At 53.1% G+C, this 25,041-nt stretch overlaps 2 protein-coding genes across 5 annotated transcripts; one reads left to right on the plus strand and one right to left on the minus strand.

The window, feature by feature from the left end:
• Positions 1–6,306: 6,306 nt before the first annotated feature.
• cdk4 (cyclin dependent kinase 4) lies at positions 6,307–14,142 on the plus strand. 4 transcript variants are annotated; one of them, XM_015344368.2, is made up of 9 exons: positions 6,307–6,576; positions 6,799–7,005; positions 9,552–9,776; positions 9,890–10,025; positions 10,134–10,301; positions 10,409–10,518; positions 12,545–12,595; positions 12,853–12,988; positions 13,293–14,142. In XM_015344368.2, the coding sequence occupies exons 3-9, from the start codon at positions 9,559–9,561 to the stop codon at positions 13,368–13,370; spliced, it is 897 nt and encodes a 298-aa protein (XP_015199854.1). In that variant the 5' UTR covers positions 6,307–6,576; positions 6,799–7,005; positions 9,552–9,558; the 3' UTR covers positions 13,371–14,142. The 4 variants fall into 4 exon arrangements, with proteins under 4 accessions (XP_015199854.1, XP_015199853.1, XP_015199855.1 ...); XM_015344367.2 differs by having other exon boundaries at positions 6,803–7,005; XM_015344369.2 differs by having other exon boundaries at positions 6,803–6,934.
• Positions 14,143–15,528: 1,386 nt separating this feature from the next.
• Positions 15,529–23,919, minus strand: tspan31 (tetraspanin 31). The gene is made up of 6 exons (XM_006629219.3): positions 23,696–23,919; positions 20,286–20,453; positions 19,865–19,945; positions 19,572–19,712; positions 19,364–19,474; positions 15,529–19,252 (listed from the first exon to the last, which is right to left on the minus strand). Exons 1-6 carry the CDS (start codon positions 23,756–23,758, stop codon positions 19,178–19,180), a joined length of 639 nt encoding a protein of 212 aa, XP_006629282.1. The 5' UTR covers positions 23,759–23,919; the 3' UTR covers positions 15,529–19,177.
• Between the last annotated feature and the right edge of the window lie 1,122 nt (positions 23,920–25,041).

The raw sequence follows: 25,041 nt of genomic DNA on the forward strand, positions 1-25,041 counted from the left end.
ATCTCGAGAGGCTTAATAAAGTCGTAAATGTCACCCGGACCGATCGGCCTGTCCCGGCCTTCGGTAAAGACGAGCCGCACTGAGCCCCCGCAGCCCTGCGGCCCCCTGCGGTTTAATTATAAGGGATGTGCAGGGGAGGGTACGAAGCGCCCAGAACAGCAAAGAGGAAACGAAAAAAACACCGTCGGAGCCTGAGAGGTGGAGCAGCCAGGAGAAGGTGGTGGAGCGCGGAGCCAGGCGGCAGTCAGCGGGGTCAGTGACCCCCCGGGGTCAAAGGGCAGCCGGATCACTGGAAAATGAGCCACGAAGAGTCGGGAGGGCAGAAAGCGGCAGCACGCGCCTGAAATTACCCCCGCCTTCTCACCTCCACTTCCTGCCTTACAGCCTAACAGGGCGATTAGAAACCGTCAAATTAAATTGGCAGTAAATTTAATCACACGTGCAGCTCGCTCGGCGGTGGCAGGCTGGCAGGCTGTCTGACTGGGTGTCGTTTTCAAGGACTTTTGGAGGCAGGAGTGAGGAGGTGGGTTCAAAGCGAGGTTTAATAACGAGGAAGTAGAGCAACAGTAGCTCATTCTCAAGATGAAAGCACTGTGCCAGGCAGCCCAGTGCATCGCAGCCCACAGGCGTGTCAGTCTAGAGACAGCCACAACATGCGAATCAATCAAATGATCCATTTCCAAAGTGTAGCTGATTTGTGCTCCAAACACCTACAACTCTTTGTGTAAAGAAGTGCTTCCAGTTGTGCTCCAGAACTGCGCTGTCTCTTGATTTTGACCTGTGTCACCTGCATCACCTTTGTCATCTGCATCACCTCTGTCACCTGCGTTTCACCTGCATCACCTGTCACCTGCATCACCTGCGTGTCACCTGCATCACCTGTCACCTGCATCACCTTTGTCATCTGCATCACCTCTGTCACCTGCGTGTAACCTGCATCACCTGTCACCTGCATCACCTGCGTGTCACCTGCATCACCTGCCACCTCTCTCACCTGTGTGCTACCTGCATCATCTCTGTCTCCTACATCAAATGTGTGTCACCTGCATCACCTGTGTCACATGGGCTCTCAGGGTCTTGTTGAGTTTTGGAAACAGTCAGTTCAGGATGGTGAGACGGCACCTCTGTCAAGGGGCTCCGCACCCCTCCGGACATCACCCACAGACGTGCCGCTGGCGAAGAGACAATCACAGAAACAGAGCAGGGGCCTGCATGGTGCCACGGCCTGTCTGTGTGGAGTCTGCATGTTCCCCCATGTTCACACGGGCTTGGGAGGTGGGGCTGGGAGGGAAGAGGAGCATGGTGGGTTGGGGGGCTCCGGCTCTGGAACAGCACAGAATTCAGGGATGTGGCCTTTGTGAAACGCTGATCCACGCGGCGCTATTAACGCCAAGGAGAGACCTCTCTGCTGCCCCCTGCTGTTTACACTTCCTTGTTTACTCCGTCTAGCCTGTGCTGTAGCAAGAAAAAGAAAACTGTTAGGTTGTTGGGTTCGGCGGATTTACATTCGGCGTTCACGGGGCGAGAGCGTGAAACTGAGCGACGGGACGCCAGGGCGCCAGGAGGACGAGAAGCAGGCCCGCGGCGGGAGACGGGCGGCGCTCTCACGCGGGCAGCCGGACTGCGGCTCTCAGCGAGCGCCACCAGGTGGCGGACTTGCGCGCCTGTGTGCCCGAGAAAACTGAATTGTATTACCCAACACAGCAAATTCGGTCAACCTTCAGTAGCTTAATGTATATTTATGTGTGTATATACATGTAATAGCACATACATAAGTAAATGTAAAGAAAATAAAGATTACTGAGGTCTTGTTCAAAAACAAATTCACGTAACTGAGCAAAGCTCCGTTCTGTGCTGTAGCACCAGTTTTTTTAGATTCACACTTCTGTTTTCCAAGATTTAGTTCAGCAGTACGCCGGAGGTAAAGTCTTGACCAATTGGCACATCTGGTTATATAAAGGATTAAACAATACAAATCGTGGAGTTATTCTACACTGTCAATATATTAAACACAAGGTAATTAACTATTGTGGTTTTTGAACTGAACTCCCTTCATTCCAGATACACTCTCTCATCTCAGAAAGTGAGCATTCAGATATCCTAGTGAAACATTTACTTAAGCTAAAGAAGGAGATCTGTGTTCTTCTGTCTTCTGGGCTGAACATGTCCTATTCTAGGCCCTTCACTCACTCATCTACTTGTCCACTCACTCATTCATCCGTCCACTCACTCATCCACCTGTCCACTCACTCATTCATCAGTCCACTCACTCATTCATCCGTCCACTCACTCATCCACCTGTCCACTCACTCGTTCATCTGTCCACTCACTCATTCATCCGTCAACTCATTCACCCACCTGTCCACTCACCCATTGACCTGTCCACTCTCTCGTCCACCTGTCCACTCACTCATTGACCTGTCCACTCTCTCGTCCACCTGTCCACTCACTCTTCTGCTTCTAAGTGATGGCAGCAGATGAAGGCACTGTGCTTTCAAACTGCATTATAGCCATAACTGGAAAGCTGCTTGATTATTTCAAGCCCAAGAATAGCATCAACAGAAAAAAGGGTACAACCATCAAGCACAAAAGGGAGCCGACTCAAACAACTGTTTGGCATTACTTGGCCTTGTGTGCTGTGCTGGACCTAATGTGAGAGTCAAGTGCCAGGTTGGCAGGCATTGATAATGAACTGGCATGGTCCTGATCTAAACATGACAGGACAGCAGGGAACATATACTGTATATTAATAATAATAATAGCTTACACTTATATAGCGCTTTTCTGGACACTCCACTCAAAGCGCTTTACAGGTAACAGGGACTCTCCTCCCCCACCACCAGTGTGCAGCCCCACCTGGATGATGCGACAGCAGCCATAGTGCGACAGAACACTCCCCACACATCAGCTCTCAGTGGGGAGGAGAGCAGAGTGATGAAGCTGTGATGAAGGGGATTATTAGGAGGCCATGATTGGTAAGGGCCAATGGGAAATTTGGCCAGGACGCCGGGGTTACACCCCTACTCTTTTCAAGATACACCCTGGGATTTTTAATGTCCACAGAGAGTCAGGACCTCGGTTTTACGTCTCATCCGAAGGACGGTACCTGTTTACAGTATAGTGTCCCCGTTACTATACTGGAGCATTAGGACCCACATGGACCACAAGGTGAGCGCCCTGTGCTGGCCCCACTAACACCTCTTCCTGCTGGCCCCACTAACACCTCTTCCGGCAGCAGCCTTAGTTTTTCCCAGTAGGTCTCCCATCCAGGTACTGGCCAGGCTCACACCTGCTGAGCTCCAGTGGGCTGCCAGGTGTGAGCTGCAGGGTGATATGGCTGCTGGTAATATTATGTACATATATGGTGTGTTTGAAGGCTGGGGCATCTGAAACATTCCCCTCAGAGTGTGGACTGACTCGAAGAGTAAAGCAGCACAGTGTCTGCAGAGGCACGTGTGACTGTGAGCATCTTCGTCAGAAGACATGTGGCTGCCATCTGAAGCACATTCCACTGAGCTGTGGTCACTGTGCCTCCGTCTCTCGGAGCCTCACCATGTGTGGACGATTACACAGACGCACCGGCCATTCATCGAGAAAACACCCCCCGGCCTCTATCAGAAATAACAGCCTTTGATACCACTACGCAGAGGCCTAATCACACACTCCCACAGACCTCCCCTGTTCCCTGTTCACACACTGGGCACTCTCAGTGCAGCCACACTCACTTTCACATTATAAATAGAATGTCACTGCATGATGAGAGCCCAGCCCAGTGATAGCCCTCCCAGTAGCTGCCTTCAGTCTCAGTGTAATAATAATAATAATAATAATAATAATAATAATGGGGACTACCTACCCCTACCACCAGTGTGCAGCTCCCACCTGGGTGGTGCGACGGCAGCCAGAGTGCACCAGGATTTCACCACCTCACCAAACACCAGCTATCAGTGGAGAACAGAGTGATGAAGCCAATTCAATTCATGGGGGTATTTAGGAGGCCATTACTGGGAAAGATCAGGGGGAAATTTGGCCAGGAAACTGAGTTCAAAGGGGCCATGTGGTCCACCTCTCCATGCAAAAGAACACAAACATACTTCCAGGTCTATAGTAAACTCTCGTGAAGGACATTAAGTCTCCAATAGCACTGCAGTCTGATTCACTCCATGGTTTGCCATCAGCTCTGTATTCTTCTGCAGCTAAGCTAATACTAGTGCATTAGTGTAAGCTGGATACTTCATGCATGTAACATTCTGAGTGAATATCCACAGCACAGGTCAAATTATATGAAAAACACACACATGATTTTCCCTGCCATAAAAAAAAGTACAGAGCCAGACTACACTGGACTGGGATGTGCATCTATCTGTCCTGGGCGTGATTTATCTGGACCAGAATTGAAGTCAACAAGCACCGCTGTCCCACAGGAACCCCAGCTCTGCAGTATCTGGTAATAAGCAACTGGCTGTATTTTGTCATTTGGGTCACCTAAGGAAATACACTTAGATCAAAGCTGCAACCAGTGGGACCTGGATGAGATGTAGTGATTGCAAAGGTACTCTAGGACTGACTCAACAGCCGGTAATGAAACAGCCCGGGCTTGATCTCAGACGACAGCACTGGGCTCTTTAAAATGACTGGCTGTAGCTAGAGCCCACTGCAGCTTAGATGGACTGGAGTTGAAACACTTGATTTCATAATGCCTGAGGGCGCACCACAGTCCTTTACGTTCTCAGGCGTCTGTGAGGAGGGAGGGCTGGAGTGACAGGGCAGTGTTGCACAGTTCTGGGACTGTCCTGGTTCGCAGGCACCTCTGACATCCTCCGGTCCCCCGTCAGGAAGGCAGGAAAGGGACAGCCTACAGGATGTCCTGTCCTTCTGATTGTTCCAAGCAGCTATAAAGGTGGATAATTTGCCGGATTTATGGATACACTCTGGAAGGACTCTTGTTTGAAGTGTGATTGTTACTGTGATGCAGGGTGTTATTGTGTGTTACAGTTACAGTGCACTGCAGTATTGTGTGCAGTGGTATGTGTGTTACAGTGTGATTTTGGTGCAGGGTATTATTGTGTGTTACAGCTACAGTGCACTGCAGTATTGTGTGCAGTGTGTACTGTGTGTTACAGTGTGACTGTGGTGCAGTGTGCATTGTGTTGCAGTGTGACTGTGGTGCAGTGTGTACCGTGTGTTACAGTTACAATGCACTGAAGTAGTGTGTGCAGTTTGTACTGTGTGTTACAGTTACAATGCACTGAAGTAGTGTGTGCAGTGTGTACTGTGTGTTACAGTGTGACCAATATAGACCGTTTAAATGTCTTATTGTGATGTAGTGGTACACAGTGCTTCAATGTGTGATTGTGTGTTGTGGCGCAGTGTGTTACAGCCATTGTGTTACTGCGGCGCATGTTTCCGTCCACGAGCTCCTCCTGCTTTCTCTGGAATGCAGAGGGAAGCGCGCGCGGCAGAGCAGCGGGTGAGCCTAGCAACAAAGCCTCTCGGCCAATCACGGCGCAACAAGGAGCCAGTGCGTGGTGAGGAAGGGGCGTGGTTACGTGCTCGGTACGCACAGCGTGCCGACTGTGGGGCGGAAGGGGAGCCGGGCCTGACAAACACTGTGTTGTGTTAGTGTAAGAGTAGGAGGGGAAAACTGGGATTTTTAAAAATCCTTAAATATTTACAGAAGAATTTCACGTCTTTACTATAACAACAACCCAGTGTGTCTAGATTTGAGCCGAGGCATATACATTAATCTGCTCAAATACGTTGTTGCAAGATTGCAGTTTGTACCCATGGCTACGCTTTTGCACTCCTGAACTGATGTATTCGGTACAAAATGTGAAGTTTTTGGGGTGTAGTCAATGTCATTAATTAAAAAACGAACTGCTTTGTAATATTTGGGAGAAAGAAACTTTCTTCATCTTTCTAAAAATACGCTTGTGTTCATACAAATATGGTTTGCAACAAAAGTTTTGCCGCCAAAAAGACGTGGGCTCTTACGTGCATTACAGAGACTTCTCGCTTCAAACCCGACTTCTTCCTGGTCTGTGCTGTAAAACCTCTTCACAGTGCACAGTTAGAAAATCGGGTATCATGGTAAAGCTGCGGAATTAGGTCCTGTTGAAGATTTATATATGTAAACAATATTACCCTTAAACGCATAACCGCACCCCATAATCGCAATTAAAAGCTTTTGGCACTTCACTGTCTGATGTGAATTTTTTATGAATTAATAATTCCGAGGGGGGCGGAGCCACCAAGGGAGTCAGTGCTACTGAATGCGCGAAGGGGATTGGCTGTGTGGGCGAGGGGGCGTGTCCCCCGGACAGGAAGCTGGTCGGGGCTGGATTGATGGCCATGAATGAGCCTTCGGAGTGTTTGGGGAGGAAAAAGTCAGGCCAAAGTTTTCTACATTTTTTAGACATATAAACAAACCCTTTTAGCAACAAAAAGGGGGGAAAAACATTTGTAGGCGGGCTCTCTTCGAGCACCTCCGGATGGAATCGAGCTATTCAAAGGCCAGAAGGATAACTGATTAAAAATGAGTTTAATTGTGCATTAAAACAGTCGGAAAGCAACGTGGTAAGTAGACAACTCAGCGAACCTATTTTACCTTTTCAAGCCGCCGAGGTGTGTACAGATGGTAAATGAAAATGCAAGAATGCCGTCTGAGAACTGTCGAACTGAACACGCTGCGGTTTACGAGCGTTAACGAACCACGTTCGGCCGAGCACTTCGGAACGACTCGCATCTGGGAAAGTCAAATGTTAATCGCGTCTTTTTTTTATTTTTAAAAATGACGAGGCAGCCGAGATTCAAGCTGCCGTGGGACAAACGGCGACCCCGCGGCGACAGCCCGCAGGACGGAGGAGAGGGGAACCGGGCTCGAGTTCGTGTCTGCGGCCGAACTGCGGGAGGGGGCAGTTTGTTAGACCGGAAGGTGAACACGCAGCCCGGCAGCGCGACCCGGTTCGGGTGGCTGGACTGTTGAGGCGAGACCCCGAACCGCAGGTACCGGGGCTTGAATCCACCCCGGCCGACTGGTTAACAAAGGAGAAGTTGCGTCCCGGTCACCACGTGCTGGAGAAAGCCCCCGCGCTCGCGGCTGCCCCGGGGGAGGGAGGCCCGGGGGAACCGGCCTTCGGTCCCGCGTACTGACCGGGCTCCGTGGCACCCCAGCCCAGAAAATGTCGGACTCGAAATAATAACACAGCCACGCTTTTCAAAACTTAGTTGTGAGTCCGGCTATGTTGGGCGGTCCCAATTTCGGGGACGCGCATTCGAGCTACCGGACTGGATTCCTCGGTTCGCTTCCTGGGAAGGGTCCGTTCGAAATGGAGCCGGGTCCGAACTCCACAGGGACCTCGGTTCCGGCTGCCTCGATCTCCCCCACCCGCTTCCGTCCCCTCTCCGAGGCCGGCCCGAAGAGGGGCTGGTCGTTTCCGAGCGCTGCTCTTGCCGGACATCCGCAGTGACACCGCCTGTACTGGTCTCTAGAAACCCAGTCGTCACCACCGCGGCCCGGGTGTTTCTGCGGGGTCTGAGCAGCGAGCTCTGCTGTCTGTACATCTAATTCAAAACAGAAACAGGCAGAGGGTAATTCCGTGGGAAAATGTTTGCTTGGTCCTTTGAAGCCAACCTACTGTGACTCAACTCCCCACTCGAAAGTATTTCAGTACAGGCTGCCTGTATCTGACCGCCTTAGAGTAATGTATATGTAGTGACCGATCATTTAATTATTCGGAAATGCAGAAGTCCATTTGGGACACACACGGGTGTCGATACAGAACATGTTTCTCTCCCCAGCACACAAACACCTTTGTGTTTTTTATTCTATGACACTTTCTATCGTGCTGATGGTCATGAATGAAGGCGTCAACAGTATTATCAGCAGCAGTTCCAGTTCAGACTCACCGGGTTTCTCAAGTTGGCGTAGCCAGGCGGAATCCACACCGAGCCGTGTCTTACCAGTGCACCAGGTGACCTTGTGACCTCCTGGAAGAAGCCGGGTTTGTGCTGAGGAACTCGGGTCTCGCGGGTCGCCTGGTGACAAAAGCGCGGTGTCTGACCCCTCCAGTAGGTGGCGCTATAAAGAAGAGGGTGGGTGTAAACAGTGGGTACAGACATTGAATGGACTTCTATTTGGGTTTCCCTGTTTTTATCTGCGGGATATCACTGACTTCACACAGTACACCCCTGGTTGGTTTTGTCATGAGTCAGTGGCGGTGCAGAGCTTTAGGCTCGCTGGCCTGATTGCTGGGCTCCCTCCCGGCTAGGTTTGCTCGGAGATGGGGTGGGCCGTCTCCTGCCCCGCCCGGGAGTGGTCACCTGGCCTGGGTGGCCAGTGGCCGGCGGGGCTGTAGTTACAGGGCGGTCCGGGCTCGGTGGGGTGGGGGGGAGGCGACCCCTGTCAGCTTGTCCCTCCCTCTCCCCTGCGCGACTGTGGCTCTCTCGCTCCCCTCAGGAATGCGCTGGTGACCCAGTTCTTGGCTGGCTGGAGCTGTAGGTCAGATTCCACAGGCCAGGGAATTCCAGCTGCCCGGCCCTGTGGTCAGGGAGGGGGACAGCGGGAGAGCGGCGCTCTGTCGCCTGTGTGCCGCGGGGCTGTAGCTCGGTGTGCATTTGCGTCTGAGCTGCAGACGGGGAAGGTTCGGCCCGGGGTTGTGTCGGGGCTGATTCCAGAGCAGCAGCAGCGGTGCTGTTGCGTTGTGGAGGCTGTGAGGTCACAGGAGCCCTGTCCAGCAAGAGGAGGCCGTACAGCCCCTGTGGCAGCTGGGAGCTACCTGATCCGAGGGCCTCCTCTGGCCACGGCTCGTTCCACTCTCCCACAACCCTTGGGGTATAGTAGCCTCCTGTTTTCAGTATCGAATCCACGCCCCTGTAGTGTCCGCTTGTCCAGGAGCTCGTGTTACCTGTGTTCATTTTGGATTAAATCTGCGGGTGGACATTGCTAATGGCTTTGTGGGTGTTGAAAACTTGTATCGGGTTCCCTCATCGTTTCCTTGGCCCAAGACTAAAGAGGTTCAGTTCCTGCAGCCGGTCAGCGTAGGACAGTCCCTGTCGTTCTCCTCTGCGCTGATTCTAGAGTGTGGTGATGAAAATTGAATAGTATTCTAAAATGAGGCCTTACTAACGCATTTTGTTATTTTAACATCCTTTGATTTAATTTCTGTGCTTAACTTCTAGTCCTAACATTGTTTTTAGAATTGCTTCCCCGCAGGGTCTAAAAGATCTAAATGTGTCACCATAAACACTGGAGCTGGAGTTTTTTAGTTTGCTACCTGTTTGTGACACAAAGCGCTTGTCTACATTGTCTCCAAAGATGTGAAGATTATTCTTATAGAAAATTTAAGAATTCATGTTGAGGTTGAATTTTGAATTTGAGGAGTTGCACACGATATTCTAAATGAGGTCTTGCTAATAGACCGACCAGTTTTAAAATCACCTCCTTTAATGGAAGTGATGGCTTTTGGAACTACATTTCCCAGAAGTCTGGGGGAAAGAGGGAGGGGATTGGAGCCCCAGCCTGTCTCTCATCGTCGCCCTCTGTCTGCCAGGCTGGGAATGGCGCAGGAGAGCGTGGTCCAGTACGAGCCGGTGGCGGAGATCGGGGGAGGCGCGTACGGGACGGTGTACAAGGCGCGGGACCGGCAGAGCGGGCAGTTCGTGGCCCTGAAGAGCGTCCGGGTGCAGACGGACCAGGACGGGCTGCCGCTGTCCACGGTGCGGGAGGTGGCCCTGCTGAAGAGGCTGGAGCAGTTCGACCACCCCAACGTGGTGAAGTGAGACCTCGGCCGCCGCCGCCGCCGGCACGCACGTGCGCGCACGAACCCCCATGCCGTGTCCCGGTCCGGCCCGGTCTAACAGTCTGTGTGTGCGTGTGTCTGCGCTGCAGGCTGATGGACGTGTGCGCCACTCTGCGGACGGACCAGGAGACGAAGGTCACCCTGGTGTTCGAGCACGTGGACCAGGATCTCAAGACCTACCTGGACAAGGCGCCGCCCCCCGGCCTTCCGCCCGACAGGATTCGGGTAAGGGCAGCCCGCCTGGCCTGCAGGCCCCGCCCCTCTTGGCGATCCTGCCGCGGGGTCCGCGAGCTGGCGAACACCCCCACAGCGTCTCTCTCCCCCCGCTCGCAGGACCTGATGCAGCAGCTGCTGTGCGGCCTGGCCTTCCTCCACTCGAACCGCGTGCTGCACCGCGACCTCAAGCCCGAGAACATCCTGGTGACGAGCCGCGGCCAGGTCAAGCTGGCGGACTTTGGCCTGGCGCGCATCTACAGCTGCCACATGGCGCTCACGCCCGTGGTAAGAGCCGGCAGTGCGCCCCCTGCTGGGCGGGTCGCATGTTGTTCCTTTAACCTCGCGAGCTGGTGCAGCTGCGTGTGTTTGACACGCCTCTCTGGCTCCCCCAGGTGGTGACTCTGTGGTACCGCTCCCCGGAGGTTCTGCTCCAGTCGTCCTACGCCACGCCGGTTGACATCTGGAGCACCGGCTGCATCTTCGCCGAGATGTTCCGCCGCAGGTGGGTCTTGGCCCTGGGTTCAAGTCAGGGTGGGATGTCCGCCGGGACCTGGGTTCGAGCAGGTGGAGGTTTCCACTGTCCACAGCGGAAGCCTTGCTGGTGTTTGTCAGGGGTGAATCAGTGGGGGGGGGGGGGGGCTAATAAATGTGCTTAATTTGATTAGCGGGGGTAAGATTGGGGTCGTGGGAATTCTGACCCATCCAGCCTGTCTTGTTGTGAGTGAAATACGACTGGCGATTGTAACCAGCTGTGACCTGGAGCCTCAACAGCATGACTTCTCGCTCCAGAACCCCAAAACCGCTAATCCCCCTTGTACGCGTCTCCCGCTGCAGCCCTGGGGCGCTCTGGCCTCAGCTGGGGGCGGGGCAGTTGTGTGGGGCAGTGTTGCACTGCTGTTAGAATGGGAGGCATGTCTTTTTCCAGGTATTATCTCTGAGAGCTGTAACTGGGTTTTCCCTGGTCTTGCAGACAGGTTCCCAAGCAAGCCTGGGCTCATCCTGTCTTAGAGAAAGTGGGAGGTGCGTTCTGTAGGGTTCTCTGCCAACCCGCACAACGATTCCATTTAACTGTTTCTTGTCGAATTTATCTGCCAAATGGTTTGGCTGTAGCTCTCTTCTGCCATCCTGTGGCCAGTGGGGGCACTGCAGCTCTGCAGCCTCCGTGTGGTTTTCAGATAAAAGAGGCCCAGCAGGCTTCTTCTCTTATCTCACAGCAACAACCTCAACGGCCAAACCAGAAAAGAGTGCGTCAGCCCAGTTTCCGTTAGACATGAGCGGTGTGCTCGTAGCGCTGTATTGAAGAGCTGAATCCTACAGCTTTTCGAATATCACGGAGGGTACAAACGAGAGGAGGCCAAGAAGACGGCAGAGCCGTGCCGTGCCGAGCCGTGCCGAGTCTCGTACACAGCAGTTAGAAAACCTGGATCCCGCTCCTCATTGTGGTTGGATACATGAGCCCCACGGCTCATGGTAAAACCTGGACTGGCTCACACTGCTGCGCACAGGGAGTCTGATTGCTTCCCCAGCAGGTGGCGAATGTGTCCATCAAGGGGAAAGTTCATTTCCTGAAGTGCAGTCCCGTCCCTTTGACACGTGGTAAAAATATTTCCTCTTCAAGGTCCGTGGTTAAGGTCCCATGATTTGCAGTCCAGCTGAGCACATTTCAGAGGAGGAACAGGCAGAGCACCACTACAATACTGAATGTGCTCATCTGCCCCTGTGTCCAGAGCAGCCCACAGGGGCCTGGGGCAGGAGTGTTCTCATCTGCCCCTCTGTCCAGAGCAGCCCACAGGGGCCTGGGGCAGGAGTGTGCTCATCTGCCCCTGTGTCCAGAGCAGCCCACAGGGGCCTGGGGCAGGAGTGTTCTCATCTGCCCCTCTGTCCAGAGCAGCCCACAGGGGCCTGGGGCAGGAGTGTGCTCATCTGCCCCTGTGTCCAGAGCAGCCCACAGAGGCCTGGGGCAGGGGTGTTCTCATCTGCCACCCGGTGTCCAGGGAGCCTGCAGAGGCTTGGGGCAGAAGTGTGCTCATCTGCCCCTGTGTCTAGGGAGCCTGCAGAGGCCAGGGGCAGAGAGCTACAGCACAGACCCTGACATCATTTATTTCCTTTTTTTAATAGTGTAATGTTAGCATGCCCAAAGGGGTTGGGCAGCCAGTTAACCTTGGACCCCTAGAGGCTTTTTTTCTCCTTACTAAGGAGTTTCTGGTTCCTCTCCTCTCTTGTCTTCTGGTCTTCTGTTCTGTCTTCACAACATGTATGGTCACTTGCTTTGTTAAGCGCCTTGGGGCAACCTTGTTGGGAAAGGCACTATATAAAAATGAATTGAATCTGGACCTGTATTTGAAGTCTTGACTGAAAGACACCCCCTGGAGGTTCAGTATGTCAGTCAGGGGAGACCCCCAGTGAGGTGGGGCTCATCGGAAGTGCTGCACATCAGATACGGGGGACATATCAACTGTACTAATACGTCTGCCCAAAAGTGTCGGGATGGCTCCCTAAAACAGTCTCCTTCTCCCTCCCTCCCTCAGGCCGCTGTTCTGTGGAGACTCGGACGTGGACCAGCTGGGGAAGATTTTTGAGTAAGTGTGAGGCACGATGAGAGCTGCCAGTGGTAACTGGAGTTTCTTCGTCTCCCAGTTCAGTTCCAGTTGGCAGAAGGACTGGTGTTTCTGGTTGGCTATGGGATTCCTGTGTTCGCTGAATGTGATTGGCTGACGGTTGTCTTCACAGCAGGCAAGCCCTTCTGTCTGGCGGTGCTTGTGATCTGGTTGGCTGCTGTTTTCCTCCCTCGACATTTGATTGGTCAGTAACTTTCTGTCTCCCTCTCTTGTCCCAGTGTGATTGGCCTGCCGCCGGAGGAGGAGTGGCCTGCTGAGGTCACACTGTCGCGGTGTGCCTTCAAGCCACGCGGCCCCCGCGCCATCACAGACTGTGTGCCTGAGATCAGCCACCAGGGGGCGAACCTGCTGCTTGTGAGTGGGAGGGGGCGAAGATGGGGAGGGGGGGGGCGTGTTTCAAATATATTCATTCCATTTAAATTAGAAATGTATACATCAAACTCAAAAAGAATGGTGGCCTATATCAAGTACAAGTGAGAATTAAATGATATAGTTGATCCAAGAAAAAGCAAGCAAAGATTTATATGAAGGCAAGTCGTATAGTTGCGTACACAGGACGTAACCCTTTTTATATAGTCTTTAAATAATCCTGTCCGTTTCTGGCCGGCCAACCAAACCAGCCGCCTGTGCGTCATCGTCGTCGTGTGCTGTTTTCCAGGAGATGTTGACCTTTAACCCCCTGCGGCGGATCTCTGCCCTGAACGCGCTGGAGCACCCTTACTTCCAGGAGGGGTGACCGATGATCAGCTGGGAGACGGGGGGTGTCATGGTGACCGGTTGGGGGGGAGGGGGGGGGAAGGGGGCCGAGGGGACATTATTCTTATCCAAGGTGGGAGTGCAGGAGACCGAGACCCTCAGTGCACAGCAGTCGGACTCGACAGACTGCAGGGGGCTCCGGTGAGCCCAGCTGGGTGCGGTGCTCCTTGTCTGTGAGCTCATCTGCATTTTCATTCGATATATTCGCTTTTTTTTTTTTTTGCCTCATGGGTTGCAGCCTTAGCAAGATGCTCAAGTGGTTTCTACATTCTGGTCCAGATCCCAGTTCCTCAGGGCTTCCCCCTGTCCTGCTCTCCTCTGCCACCGGTTCTCTGCTGCAGTGAGAACTCCTCTCGGGAGAGTCTCGCCCCCTTCTGGCCCACGGTTCAATTCAGTAATTAAGCCTTCTCGATAAGGTTACCTGATTAAGAGCTGAGCTGGATGGGAAAGCAGGAGACAGTGGGATACTCCAGGACATGGACACTGGCCCACCTGGCCAAACTGCTGTGCAGGGGGAGTCCTCATGCATCTGTCTCTGAAGGGGGGTGCAGGTCAGAGGTTCTGGGACGTCGGGATGGTGGCGACGGGAGAGGGACTCTCGCTGCATGGGGGTGTCAGGGCAGTATTGACCATGACCACAAGTGCCCCTCAGATTTCGCACACTGCCACCTGTTCAACTTACAGGCTGTACAATTTAATCATATATTATATATATGTTTCTAAAGCATTAATAAACACATTCAGCTCTTTTATATCTTTTCTTACATTTTTTTGAATCATGCATGTGGTTGGGAGGAGTTTTGCAAGTGTTTGGACAGTGGGGGGTTCTCTGACTGGCCTCTTTGAGGAGTCCGTGAGGGGGGGGGTGTCTCTCAGAGTCCCATCTGGAGGGACCATGGGGGTTGTCTGATCGCCCAGCTGGAGGGACCATCGGGGGGGGTGTCTCTGAACACCCCAGCTGGAGGGACAGTGGGGGGTGTCTCTGAACGCCCCAGCTGGGGGGACTGTGGGGGGGGATGTCTGATCGCCCAGCTGGAAGGACCATCGGGGGTGGCGGGTGTTTCTGATCGCCCAGCTGGAGGGACCATCGGGGGTGTCATCAGTTCTGCAGCGAAGGGACCCTGCAGGCGCGTGCAATGGGGCGCTGTTGTCCACCTGCTGCCGCCTCCACCTTCCTGTGGTGCGATAGTGCTGGAGCCGCACACAGGAAGTCATTGAGCACCGTCACACCAGCAGCCGAGGCTCCTGGGAAGATGCATAAAAACCGATAAGATCATGTGAAGACACTGGTTCATTTATTAAGTCGACACTAAAACCGATTAGATTCCCATTGCACAGTAGCTTGATCCATTACAGGTTTTACCTGCACAAACAAGCTGTTCCACTAATTCCACGTAACATCCTGTGACTTTGCGTGTTAACTGTCATTTGGACTTATGTTTTAGAAACAGTGCCATTGTACATATGCAAATATTGTTTGATTATTTTACTTGCAAAGTGTGATAACTAAAAGACCACCTATAGCATATTAAGAGCTGACAACAGTCAGCCAGTTCAAACAAGGGTTTCGTTGTGTAATTGAGAGCCGTGCTGGAACAATACCAGTAGGTATATGTAGAATTGTAATGCCCCAGCACAGCTGTTCACCCTGTGTGGTCAACTTGTCTTCTGGTCATGCCAGCCTGGACTCTTAATCAATTAATTTGTCTTTATTACCACTGTTTCTGGGTCATTAGTAATGGAGGATTGTAAATTACCTATAAAACATGAATTGACAAGGAGTGAATTTGATAATAAGACCAATGATCTGACCCAGCTATTGGTTTAATTGTTCCTTGGCCCCTAACTGAAAGTCAGGGCCATTCCTATAGACCTGATCTGTGATCTGCTTGCCCACTCATGTGCCCAGCCAGCAGTTTAATTCATTAAACTAATTACTCCTATTGTCACGATTAATAAGGCAAGCTTCTTACCTCCTCGCAGAGCGCCACCTGGAAGCAACTGCCCATTTTGTATCACCTCTTCCTGTTTCAGAGACAGGCGCTTGCCTGACTTCCCAAAGACCAGGGGATTTCTGGAAATTCGGTTTTCCCAGACTTTTTCCCCAGCGCTCAAAGCAAAAGGCACAGGCCAGGAGATTTGTTTTATTGTCTCTTTATTTAATCTTTAATTACTATTTACACTTCAAAACTGATGCCTAAAAACAGGGAAATCAGGCAGGTGGGAGGACGACTGCAGGGGGGAGCTGCCAGTCGGACACAGAGGAAATTAAACAGGAAGTGACAGGAGCATCCAGCCCTGATCCTGGTCCCACTAGTGCAGATTAACAAGACCTGTGACTGAGGGGACCCCCTCTCTAATCAGTACTTAACAAGCAAAACCAGCTGGTTATGATCTTATCTGGGCCAGTTCAGCAGCTTCTCTCGGCTCTTCTGGTGTCACTGCTGCTCTAAAGAGACGTGAAACACTTCCAGGTACACTGACCGCCCCAGCACCAGGACTGGACACCCTGCAGACACACTGACACCCCCGGGCCCAGGACTGGACAATGCTGCTTCAGTACATCAACACAAGCTACTGGACTAACAAGGAATGACTTAACTGCCGTGCAGCAGCTATAAAACTAACCCTGTATCCTGTGACTTAATGTATTTGAACTGTCATTTGGCTCAAAGCAGATGCATGCCAGACCCTCTGTAGCTGCAGGCATGCTTCCATTAGCACTGGAACTGTCCACAATACCTCCGGGTCCTGGTTCCACATAATTCTTCATCCAATCTTTCCCCGTCCACCAGTGGGTTTTCTGGGTCTCTCTTTGAATCAACTACAAAAAGACTTATAGATCTGGGTTATATTAAACCAATTAAGTCTTGAGTGAGGCCAATAACAAAACTGTTCCAGTCTTGTGCTGGTAATGTCTTAAAGAGACCTAGAAAAGCTGGACTGTGGCCCCAAGACCCCCAAGTTGGGGAGCCTGGTCTCTTGGGCACTGAGGCTACAGAGGGAAGCCTGTCCCACCCCCCAGAGAGCAGAAGCCCTTGTCCTCTTGACACCAACATTGGCAGCAGAGCAGGTGGCGCTCACCTTGTTACAGTGTATTCATGGCAAAATCAGGAATCACAACAAAATGCACCATTAAAAAAATATTGATGACCGCACAAAGGGAAGAGATGCAGGAAGGGGCTGTGGAGGGCAGGAGCTGCCCAGCTGTGCCACCTGGCATTCATACCCACTGCTTGTCCAGCGACATCACCAGAGCTGCCTGGACAGGAGCCCCGTTTCCCCACCAGCCCCCAGGGCACCAAGAGGGCCTCACGTCTACAGCAGGCGGTTATCCCTTGCATTAGTGGAGGCTGGAAGGATCATCCAGGAAGTAATGAGTGGCTGTGAAGCCAGCTGTTAATTTCCCAACTGACTGGCTCACGGAACAGAGCTGGACCGGAAGGAAATCTGGCCATTCCTGTACCCCCGCCAGGAGCAGCTCTGGAGACGCTGGGAATAATGGGATTGGGCAGAGCTGGAGATGGCAGGATGGGCCGGAAGGGCCCACACTTGACTGCACCCCATTTTCCACATCAGGTCCCCCCTCCTAGCTGCCCCCGCCTGCCCGGCTAGGAGCACAGAAATGCCGGAATTTCACTCCCAGGGCCATCGGCGCGCTGCGAGGTCACGGGGAAGAACTGGGCAGCCCGGACTGGAACCCGGGACAGGGGGAGAGGAACAGACGCGACTCGCCCTACGAGCGCTAAGTTAAGACAAAAATTAAAGTTAAGAATTTTGTCAGAAATGAGAAGCACTTAATAGCAACACCATGGAAAAACATCAAACTTGAGCACTTTATCACATTAAAAAGAAACGATCTACCTCACTGTGAAAGCCACTCCCAGATGTGGCAGAACAGCACTGATCATGAGGACCATGATGAAGACAGCTGCCGGGACACCAGTGGCTTCTGGCTTCCCATCCAACACAGACTCATCCAATTACGTACAGCCTTAATGAATCCCTATGAGGCCGAGGGACTGGGGTCCTGTAGGAGCAGTGCAGGCCCGAGGAAACAACCTGGCTTATCATATGGGTGGTTTGGCCCGTCCAGTCCAGCACATCACACACCTCGGATCCTTGCACTGGATTACGGAACTGACCATCAATTGCTTAATTGCCCCTGGAGTCTGGAGTGGTAAAGCTGGAACGGATGCAATGTGCAACAGAGCAGAGGAGTCAAGGTCACCCACCCCTGGCCTCGCCCCTGCCAGCTCAAACTTTTAACAGCCCGCTCAAACTAATTATTGGCTAATTAAACTGGACCAGCTTTTAATGCTGATTTAACAGAAGCTTTAACGAATGTTGAAAAGAAGCCTGTTGGTACTGGAGTCGGACACCCCTGTTCCAGCTGATCTGTTCTGTTCTGGCCAGCAGCAGCAGTCAGGTAAGCAATTTCACAGCGGCAGCGTTGGGGAATAAACATCACCTCCATTAGGATTAATTACGCCTGTAATTGCTTAAGTAATTAAGAAATCGCAGGTTCAGTTGGAACGAGAACCAGGAGACTGCAGCTGGAGACAGAAGCCCTGGATTAAACAGTAAAGCCCTCCTGACAGTTATTCCCAAGCAGGAGCTTAAACTCCTTGGAAAACCTGTGGGACTCTGGGCGGAGGAGAGAGGACAGTCCTGCTGGACTGAAGGCCCCCAAGCAGAGGGGCAGGAAGGAGATGGCCGGGGCTGCTTCCCTCAGCAGCGCAGAGCAGCCACGTACCAGGACGATCACACACAGCAGCGACTGTAGACCCCCCCGCCAGCTCCCAGAGGCCCACAGCGTCTGTGCCAAACCCCAGCCTCGCCCATTCCTAATTGATCGGGCTACAGGACCGATCGGACAGCCTGACGCACTGCCCCCCCCCAGGTTCCAGAATGCGTTTTCAGAGGGCAAACATACCTCGTGTCAAGAGCGTCTCCATCAGCAGCACGAGGCCGCAGATTAAACACGATAACAAGGGTCAGAAACGCCCCACCTCCCGTGAAGACAACAAGATCCGTTAGTCCGGCTGAAAGCGGAGAAGATTCCGGCCCGAGCAGCGCTGCAGGCAGGCCGTCGGACATCCTGGCTGGTTCGCCACACAGGAAACAGTCTCCTCGCATCGAGGATGGCGCAGATGGTGGTGGGGGGGGGTAGGTGTTGGCACTGCAAACCCCAAGGGTGGTGGGGCGAGGTGGGGCAGGACTGGAACAGTGAGCCTTGCCATCATGCACAGGGGGACAAAGCAAGCAGATCCCTTGGCCTCCTTCCTTGCCTGCGGGCCTGACCTAGCGTGCTTCCAGGCTGCCGATGCCAGGTCCGGTACCATGGGGTTCTGCCACGCAGAGGTCTCCAGCCCTGGTCCCGACTCAACTCTCCACTGCTTGCGTCCGCCAGCGAGACCGGCTGGAGCTGATCCAAGGGAAGGCCTCAACGAAAGCTGCAGGCCTTGGCACTCGCCCGCGCCAGGGCTGGACACCTCTCTGTGGCGGAGGACGTACGGGTGGGCGATCCTGCGCCACCCCGGGCTCAGGAAGAGGCGAGGCTAACTACGGAGGCTGTGCCGGAAGGGTGCCTATCGGTGTGTTCGACTGTGTAGGTGTAAGAGTATGGGCGTGTTTCACGTGTGTCTGTGTGCGCTGGACCGCCTCCTACGTGTGCGTCTTTAGCTACATGACTGTGTGTGTCTGCCGGTCTGGATAGCTGGGTAACGGTGTGTGCGCGTACTTGACGACCTGTCCAGTGGGGTGTGAGCGAATGTAAAGGGGTCACTATAGGAAGGCACTGGGGTTCGCTCTGGGATCCTTCTGGTTTCTGTATCGCACAGCCAGCCACACCCCCAGGATCTGAAACACGAAGAGGACAAAACTCAGTGCGATGAAAGGGAGACTCCGAGACGGTTCGGCTATCGAGCGCGCGCGGCTGGGGGAGACCAGCCCAGCCCCAGGCAGACGGACCTCCGTGAAGCTGAAGAAGAGCCCCACGCCGCCCAGGATCTGCAGCGCCTCGGTGGAGTGCTGGAGCATCTTCTCCCCACAGGTGTGGCAGGACGCCTTCAGCTTGCATTCCTGGAGCGAGAGGGAGGGCAACCGCGTCACCCACGAGATCAAAATTCGCAACAGCCCCCGGCCGGCGATCGGCGGCCCCGCTGGCCCGCTGGCTCACCGCGTGGCAGGCGCCCACGTCGTTCAGGAACTGCGCCTGCGCCTCCGTGGTGTTGAGCAGGCCGCAGCAGTTCAGCCGCGTCTCCAGGTCCTGCCGGGTGGCGTTACCCATGATGCCCCAGGTCGAGTTCAGCAGCTTCACCTGCGCAAAACACACGGAGCCGTCACGGGGGCGGGAACGCGAGGGCGAGACCCCCGAGGCACCAGATCAGCCCCCTCCGCTCTGGGGAGAGGGAAGGAGCAAACGGGGGAACACACAAGCGTATGAGAGGGGTGTCGATGCGGCTAACTCACCTGCTGGTCCCGGTTTATGGCTAGGCAGGAGCAGGACACTCCAAACTGAAAGAGGAAGACGAGGAAGAGGATGACCATATACTGAGAGAGAGAGCCAGGTCAAGGAACACAGACACACCACCTAGCAGTTCAGCCACGCAGGGCACAGAGAAGGACACAAGTACACTAACAAACAAGAGGAGGTCTTGTGGCCCGACGCGAGGACCTCCTCCAGCTGGTCCTTGAAGCGCCTCGGGGAGCTGGCAGCTTGTTATAGACACCCCCCACCCCTTTGCATAAAGAAAGGTCTCCCATCCCAAGTCTTATACTCAGGAACCAATGGTGACTTCCCCGTAACCCTCCACCCCAACATGAACCCGAGGTGCCGCCGGGTGCTGGGGGGCTCGGCTCGGGCGAGGCCGCCACCAGGGAGAAAGGATACAAAGAAGAGCATGACTTGGTGGTGGTTGATGGCACCGATCAGCCCGACCACGGCGATGAGCAGCAGGAAGACACCCACAGCGATGACCCCGCCGATGATGTGGATGCTGGACACGATGCCGAAACCCTTCCCCCAGGCTGCCACGCCAATCAGGAGCAGCCCCACCAGCTGGAAGACACACAGAGGGACACATGGCAACATCCAGAACAGCACACATACACTTCTGAAGCCTTCACGTGAGGCTGCTGGCAAAGAGGGAGGTGAGCTACTCTTCAGGAAGGCATGTAGACCGATTGAAACTGTGGATACTTTCAGAAGAAGGACCAAAGGCGAACTGCCTTCCCTATTTCATCTGTCACACAACAGTCAGCAGCCAAATCACCCTGCAACTCACACCTGTCAGCCCACTGAAGCTCAGCAGGTGTGAGCCTGGTCAGTACCTGGATGGAGTCCTCCTGGGAAATTAAGGTTGCTGCTGGAAGAGGTGTTAGTGGGGCCAGTAGGGGGCGCTCACCCTGCGGTCTGTGTGGGTCCTAATGTATATAGCTACAGGGACACTATCCTTCAGGATGTCCTGACTCTCTGTGGTCAGGAAAAATCCCAGGACACTTCTCAAAAAGAGTAGAGGTGTAACCCCAGCATCCTGGCCAAATTTCCCATTGGCCCTTATCAATCATGGCCTCCTAATAATCCCCATCTCTGAACTGGCTTCATCACTCTGCTCTCCTCCCCACTTAGAGCTGGTGTGTGGTGAAAGAGCTGGTGCACTATGGCTGCTGTCACATCATCCAGGTGGTGGAGAGGAGTTCCCATTACCTGTAAAACGCTTTGAGTGGAGTGTATAAAGCGCTATATAAGTGTAAACAATTATTATTAACAGACTTGGATGCTGAGACTCTCTTAAGGTTCTGCACCAAGATCTACCAGCGTCAAACATGAAATAAAAACAGACTGGGCTACTCCCTTCAGAGATCTGGCAAAACCCAATTACAGGGTTGCTCGCGACAAGCGAGGGAGACAGCGTGTTGAGCAACACAGAAAGAAGAACTGGAAAGTGCAAAGTACAGACCGTGATACATGAGGAACATGTGACCCTAGTTCAACAACCCGAGATCACAGTGGACACATGGCCAACTTCCTACGCCTCTCTCAACTCTTTCACTCACAGCCGATTCTCACACGACCATACACGGATTCTTTCTGCGAGAGCTCAAAACCACAAGAACAGTCGCCAGCTTCGTGCACCGCTCCTCCAGAAGGCCTCGCTGGCGGGCTAGATCGCCACCTCCCGGCCAGCGGAGCCACAGAACAGCCACAAGGCCTTCACCTCGACAGGGCAAGCTGGGCCCACAGAGGGCTGGGGGGGGCGGGGCGCTCTCCCATCAAGACGCCGTCCCACAGCCGCTCACACCTCGACTCGACCGGCGCTCTCGGCCACTACCGGAATCGAACCCGGGTCTTTGTCAAGCACAAAGCGCGCAACGGAGAATCCAGTCTCACACCCGGTTCTCCCTCGGTCTCCAGTCCAGCCCCACACAGACCGGACCATGCAGAACACTCGGCTCAGCCCGGGAATCAGCACCGGTCACTCACAGCTACGGCCAATGGACTGCAGGAGGACTCCAGCGGAAGGAAAGGAAGGAAACACTTTTTAATTAGACTAGAAATGAATGGAGTCCCTGTGTAGCGGAGTCATTTGGATACGATGACGTCATCGCCCTCCCTGGGCGTAGCAGGGACCTCAGCCGCCTGGGCTGGGGGAGGTCTCCTTTAGCTCACTCGGCTGGTTCCCCGTTACGCCGGAGACCCGGGATCGCGCCCCAGGGGTTGCAGGACGAACCGGCGGGGTGGAGCGGCGAGGGCACGAGCCCGCGCGGAACCGCCACGGTCACACCTACACTTTTTAATTAGGCTTGAAATTACAGTGCCGCCCCTGACCGAACCTACAAGGGACTTCCAGTGTCTAGTCTGGGCGATTAAATCAATTACTGACGGAAGGAGTTGGCAATCAGCACAGAGAAGTCCCCGGTCCCCAGAGGTCAGGCGGGAAACAGAACCCATGAGCTCTGGGTCTGTTTGTTTCCATTAAAAAAAAAAACATTTTCCCTCCTGTCACGGGAAAAGGATTAAGAATCCTGATGCACGGCTAAATAATGAAGCTCTTCTGTGGCAACAACCATCCTTAATGAGCCCCTGCTGTCACTCACAAGTATGATGGCCTTACAGTCATGCTCCCAGAGGTCTCTGCGTCTACCCTGAGCGCACGTATGGAGCACACTGAGACACTCAAGGTTTTAAGCTGCTCTGTGCTGAAGCCAATGATAGGGACCATGTCCTGTGTTTGAGCATTAGAGGATTTTAGCTTATTAATTATCATTAATAATAAGCTTATGAAGGAAGCTAATTAATAATAATAATTAATAATAAGCTTAGGTCTTGGGAAAGTAAGGGCAGAAATGGACAGCGGACCAGTCCAGAGAGAGGAGGACAGGGCTGAGCTGAAGGCTCAGGTCATTAGTAACGCAGCTGCCCCCCGCCAGCAGACCCTGGACTGCGGGACAGCGCTCAGGGGTCTTGACCCGGGACTCCCGTCTGGGAGGTTGTAGGTTCAGGCAGGGCTGAAGACTCTTTAACCGAGAGTCTGCTCGGCATCCGGTCGCATAAACTACATTCCGCTGATCCGATAAATACCCAGGCCGTTAACGAGAGTTTGGAAAGGATCAACCGCAAAACCTACCACGACTGTTTTCAAATGAACTGTCGTGTCACTGACGGTTTTGCCACAGGAGACGGAGGTACGCTTCCATTTCCTGCGCACCCAACCGTCTTACGGACGACACCGATCACAGCCGAACCGGACCACAGCAGCGCCACGACACCGCTGGGCTTGAACTCAAACGACGCGAAGTCAGAAGCCAGCACCCCGATCTGCCGGCCACCGCTGACCACCAAACACTGTGGCCAGTCTCCGCTGACGTCACCCCGGACAGAGGACACTCTCCGTTACTCTCTGCGGGCCTGCGATAACCTCTGCCACTGCTGAGAACAGCAACGCCTCGGTTTTCATAGACTAAAGGTCCACTTTATTTTAAAAAAAAACAACGATTTATTTTCGCAAACGACTCTGACATGGTCGCCGGATACTATTCTCCTAACTCGCAGGTTTTTTTTTTTACTGGCGTCTCTAGACAGAGAAGCAGTGGTTATTGCTTCTGTTCGAGGAGATGAGGGTTGTCTGTACAATTCAGTTCGTGACGGGATTTTCATTTTCAGCGCTTGTGGACAGTCCCTCCACCTGGAGAGAGAGACCCAACCCACCAGCGGTAAGGAAATCACTGCCGCGCTAGTGAACTGGACCTTCACCCGAACAGAGGAACAACAGAGCAGGCTGCGTTAGCCTCCATACTCACCATATAAACCACGTTAAGGGAGCAAAGCGCATTTTTTGAGCACGTAAATCCGCCGCAGACCATCTTCGGAACTCGATTTATAAACTCTCGAATGTAAAGGAACGGTATTTACTGGCTTAAATAACGCTTACTTTGTCATCTATTGATCTATAGCCCAGAGACGAAACCAATCCCAACCCGTAACAGGGAGAGGCACTGTCTCTTTAAATCTGCAGAACGGATTTCCTCCCTGCTGCCGTCAACCTCCTGCCGAATTATTGGGTGAGGGCCCTGTCACTCATCATCATCTCCCGCCCCCCGTTTCCCGCCGGTCAATAAAGAGCTCACTCACCTCACGAACGTCATCGCGGACCTCGAGCGAGACTCTCGAATGATTGGTTGGAAGAAGCGTCGGTTAGACCACCTTGGGGGCTCTTATTGGTTACCATAACCTGTGGGGGGTGGAGCCATCCGGGAGCAACCTTTTGTTTAAGGCCTGTTTCTGATTCTCATTGGCTGCACTCCGGCCGTCAATCTTAGCGGGGGGTGGCATGTTGTGCAGCGAAGCGTACCGTTACATACAGTACGTGATACATCACGAGTGTGGACTGCATATAAATAGATCAAGAATATTACGTTGAATGGCATCTTAAGAAATGTTCTGTGTTGTGTCTCTGGGTTGATTGGGCGATGAGTTGCTCACAGCCTAGGATTCCAGCTAGAGTGTGGTTTTCTCGGTAGTGAAAGTTGCTGATTTTTTTAACTTCTATGGCACCTGCTCTCCTGTGGTGTTAATGTTAATATTGACTCGGCGCATAAGCCCCCGGCCCTGACCTCCATACTGCTGTGTTTGTGACTGCTCTGTTTCGTGCTAGGTGTTGTGTCCCACGCACACGTTACTTGTGTTTATCCGACTGCAGGAATAATAATAATAATAATAATATTCGATTCTGGCTTAACATTCGACCCACATGTACAGCATACTGTCAAAACATCTTTTTTTCACCTTAGAAATATCGCAAGACTACGCCCTATGCTATCATTAACTGTGGCTGAAAAGCTGATCAACATATTTGTATTCTCTCGAATTGACTACTGCAATGCTCTGCTCCCTGGGGTATCTAAATCTACTCTGAACAAGCTGCAGTATGTCCAAAATTCAGCAGCCAGAATCCTGACCAGATCTAGTGCAAGTGTTCACATTACTCCTATCCTGGAGTCCTTGCACTGGCTTCCGGTCAAATTCCGCGTAGACTTTAAAATCCTCATGCTCACCTACAAGGCTTTACATGGCTTGGCACCTCAATACCTGTCTGAACTTTTATCGCCCTACTCCCCACCTCGCAACCTCCGCTCTTCAAATTCTG

Source organism: Lepisosteus oculatus, chromosome 1, assembly GCF_040954835.1.
Source record: "Lepisosteus oculatus isolate fLepOcu1 chromosome 1, fLepOcu1.hap2, whole genome shotgun sequence".
In the NCBI taxonomy this organism is placed as follows: Eukaryota; Metazoa; Chordata; class Actinopteri; order Semionotiformes; family Lepisosteidae; genus Lepisosteus; species Lepisosteus oculatus.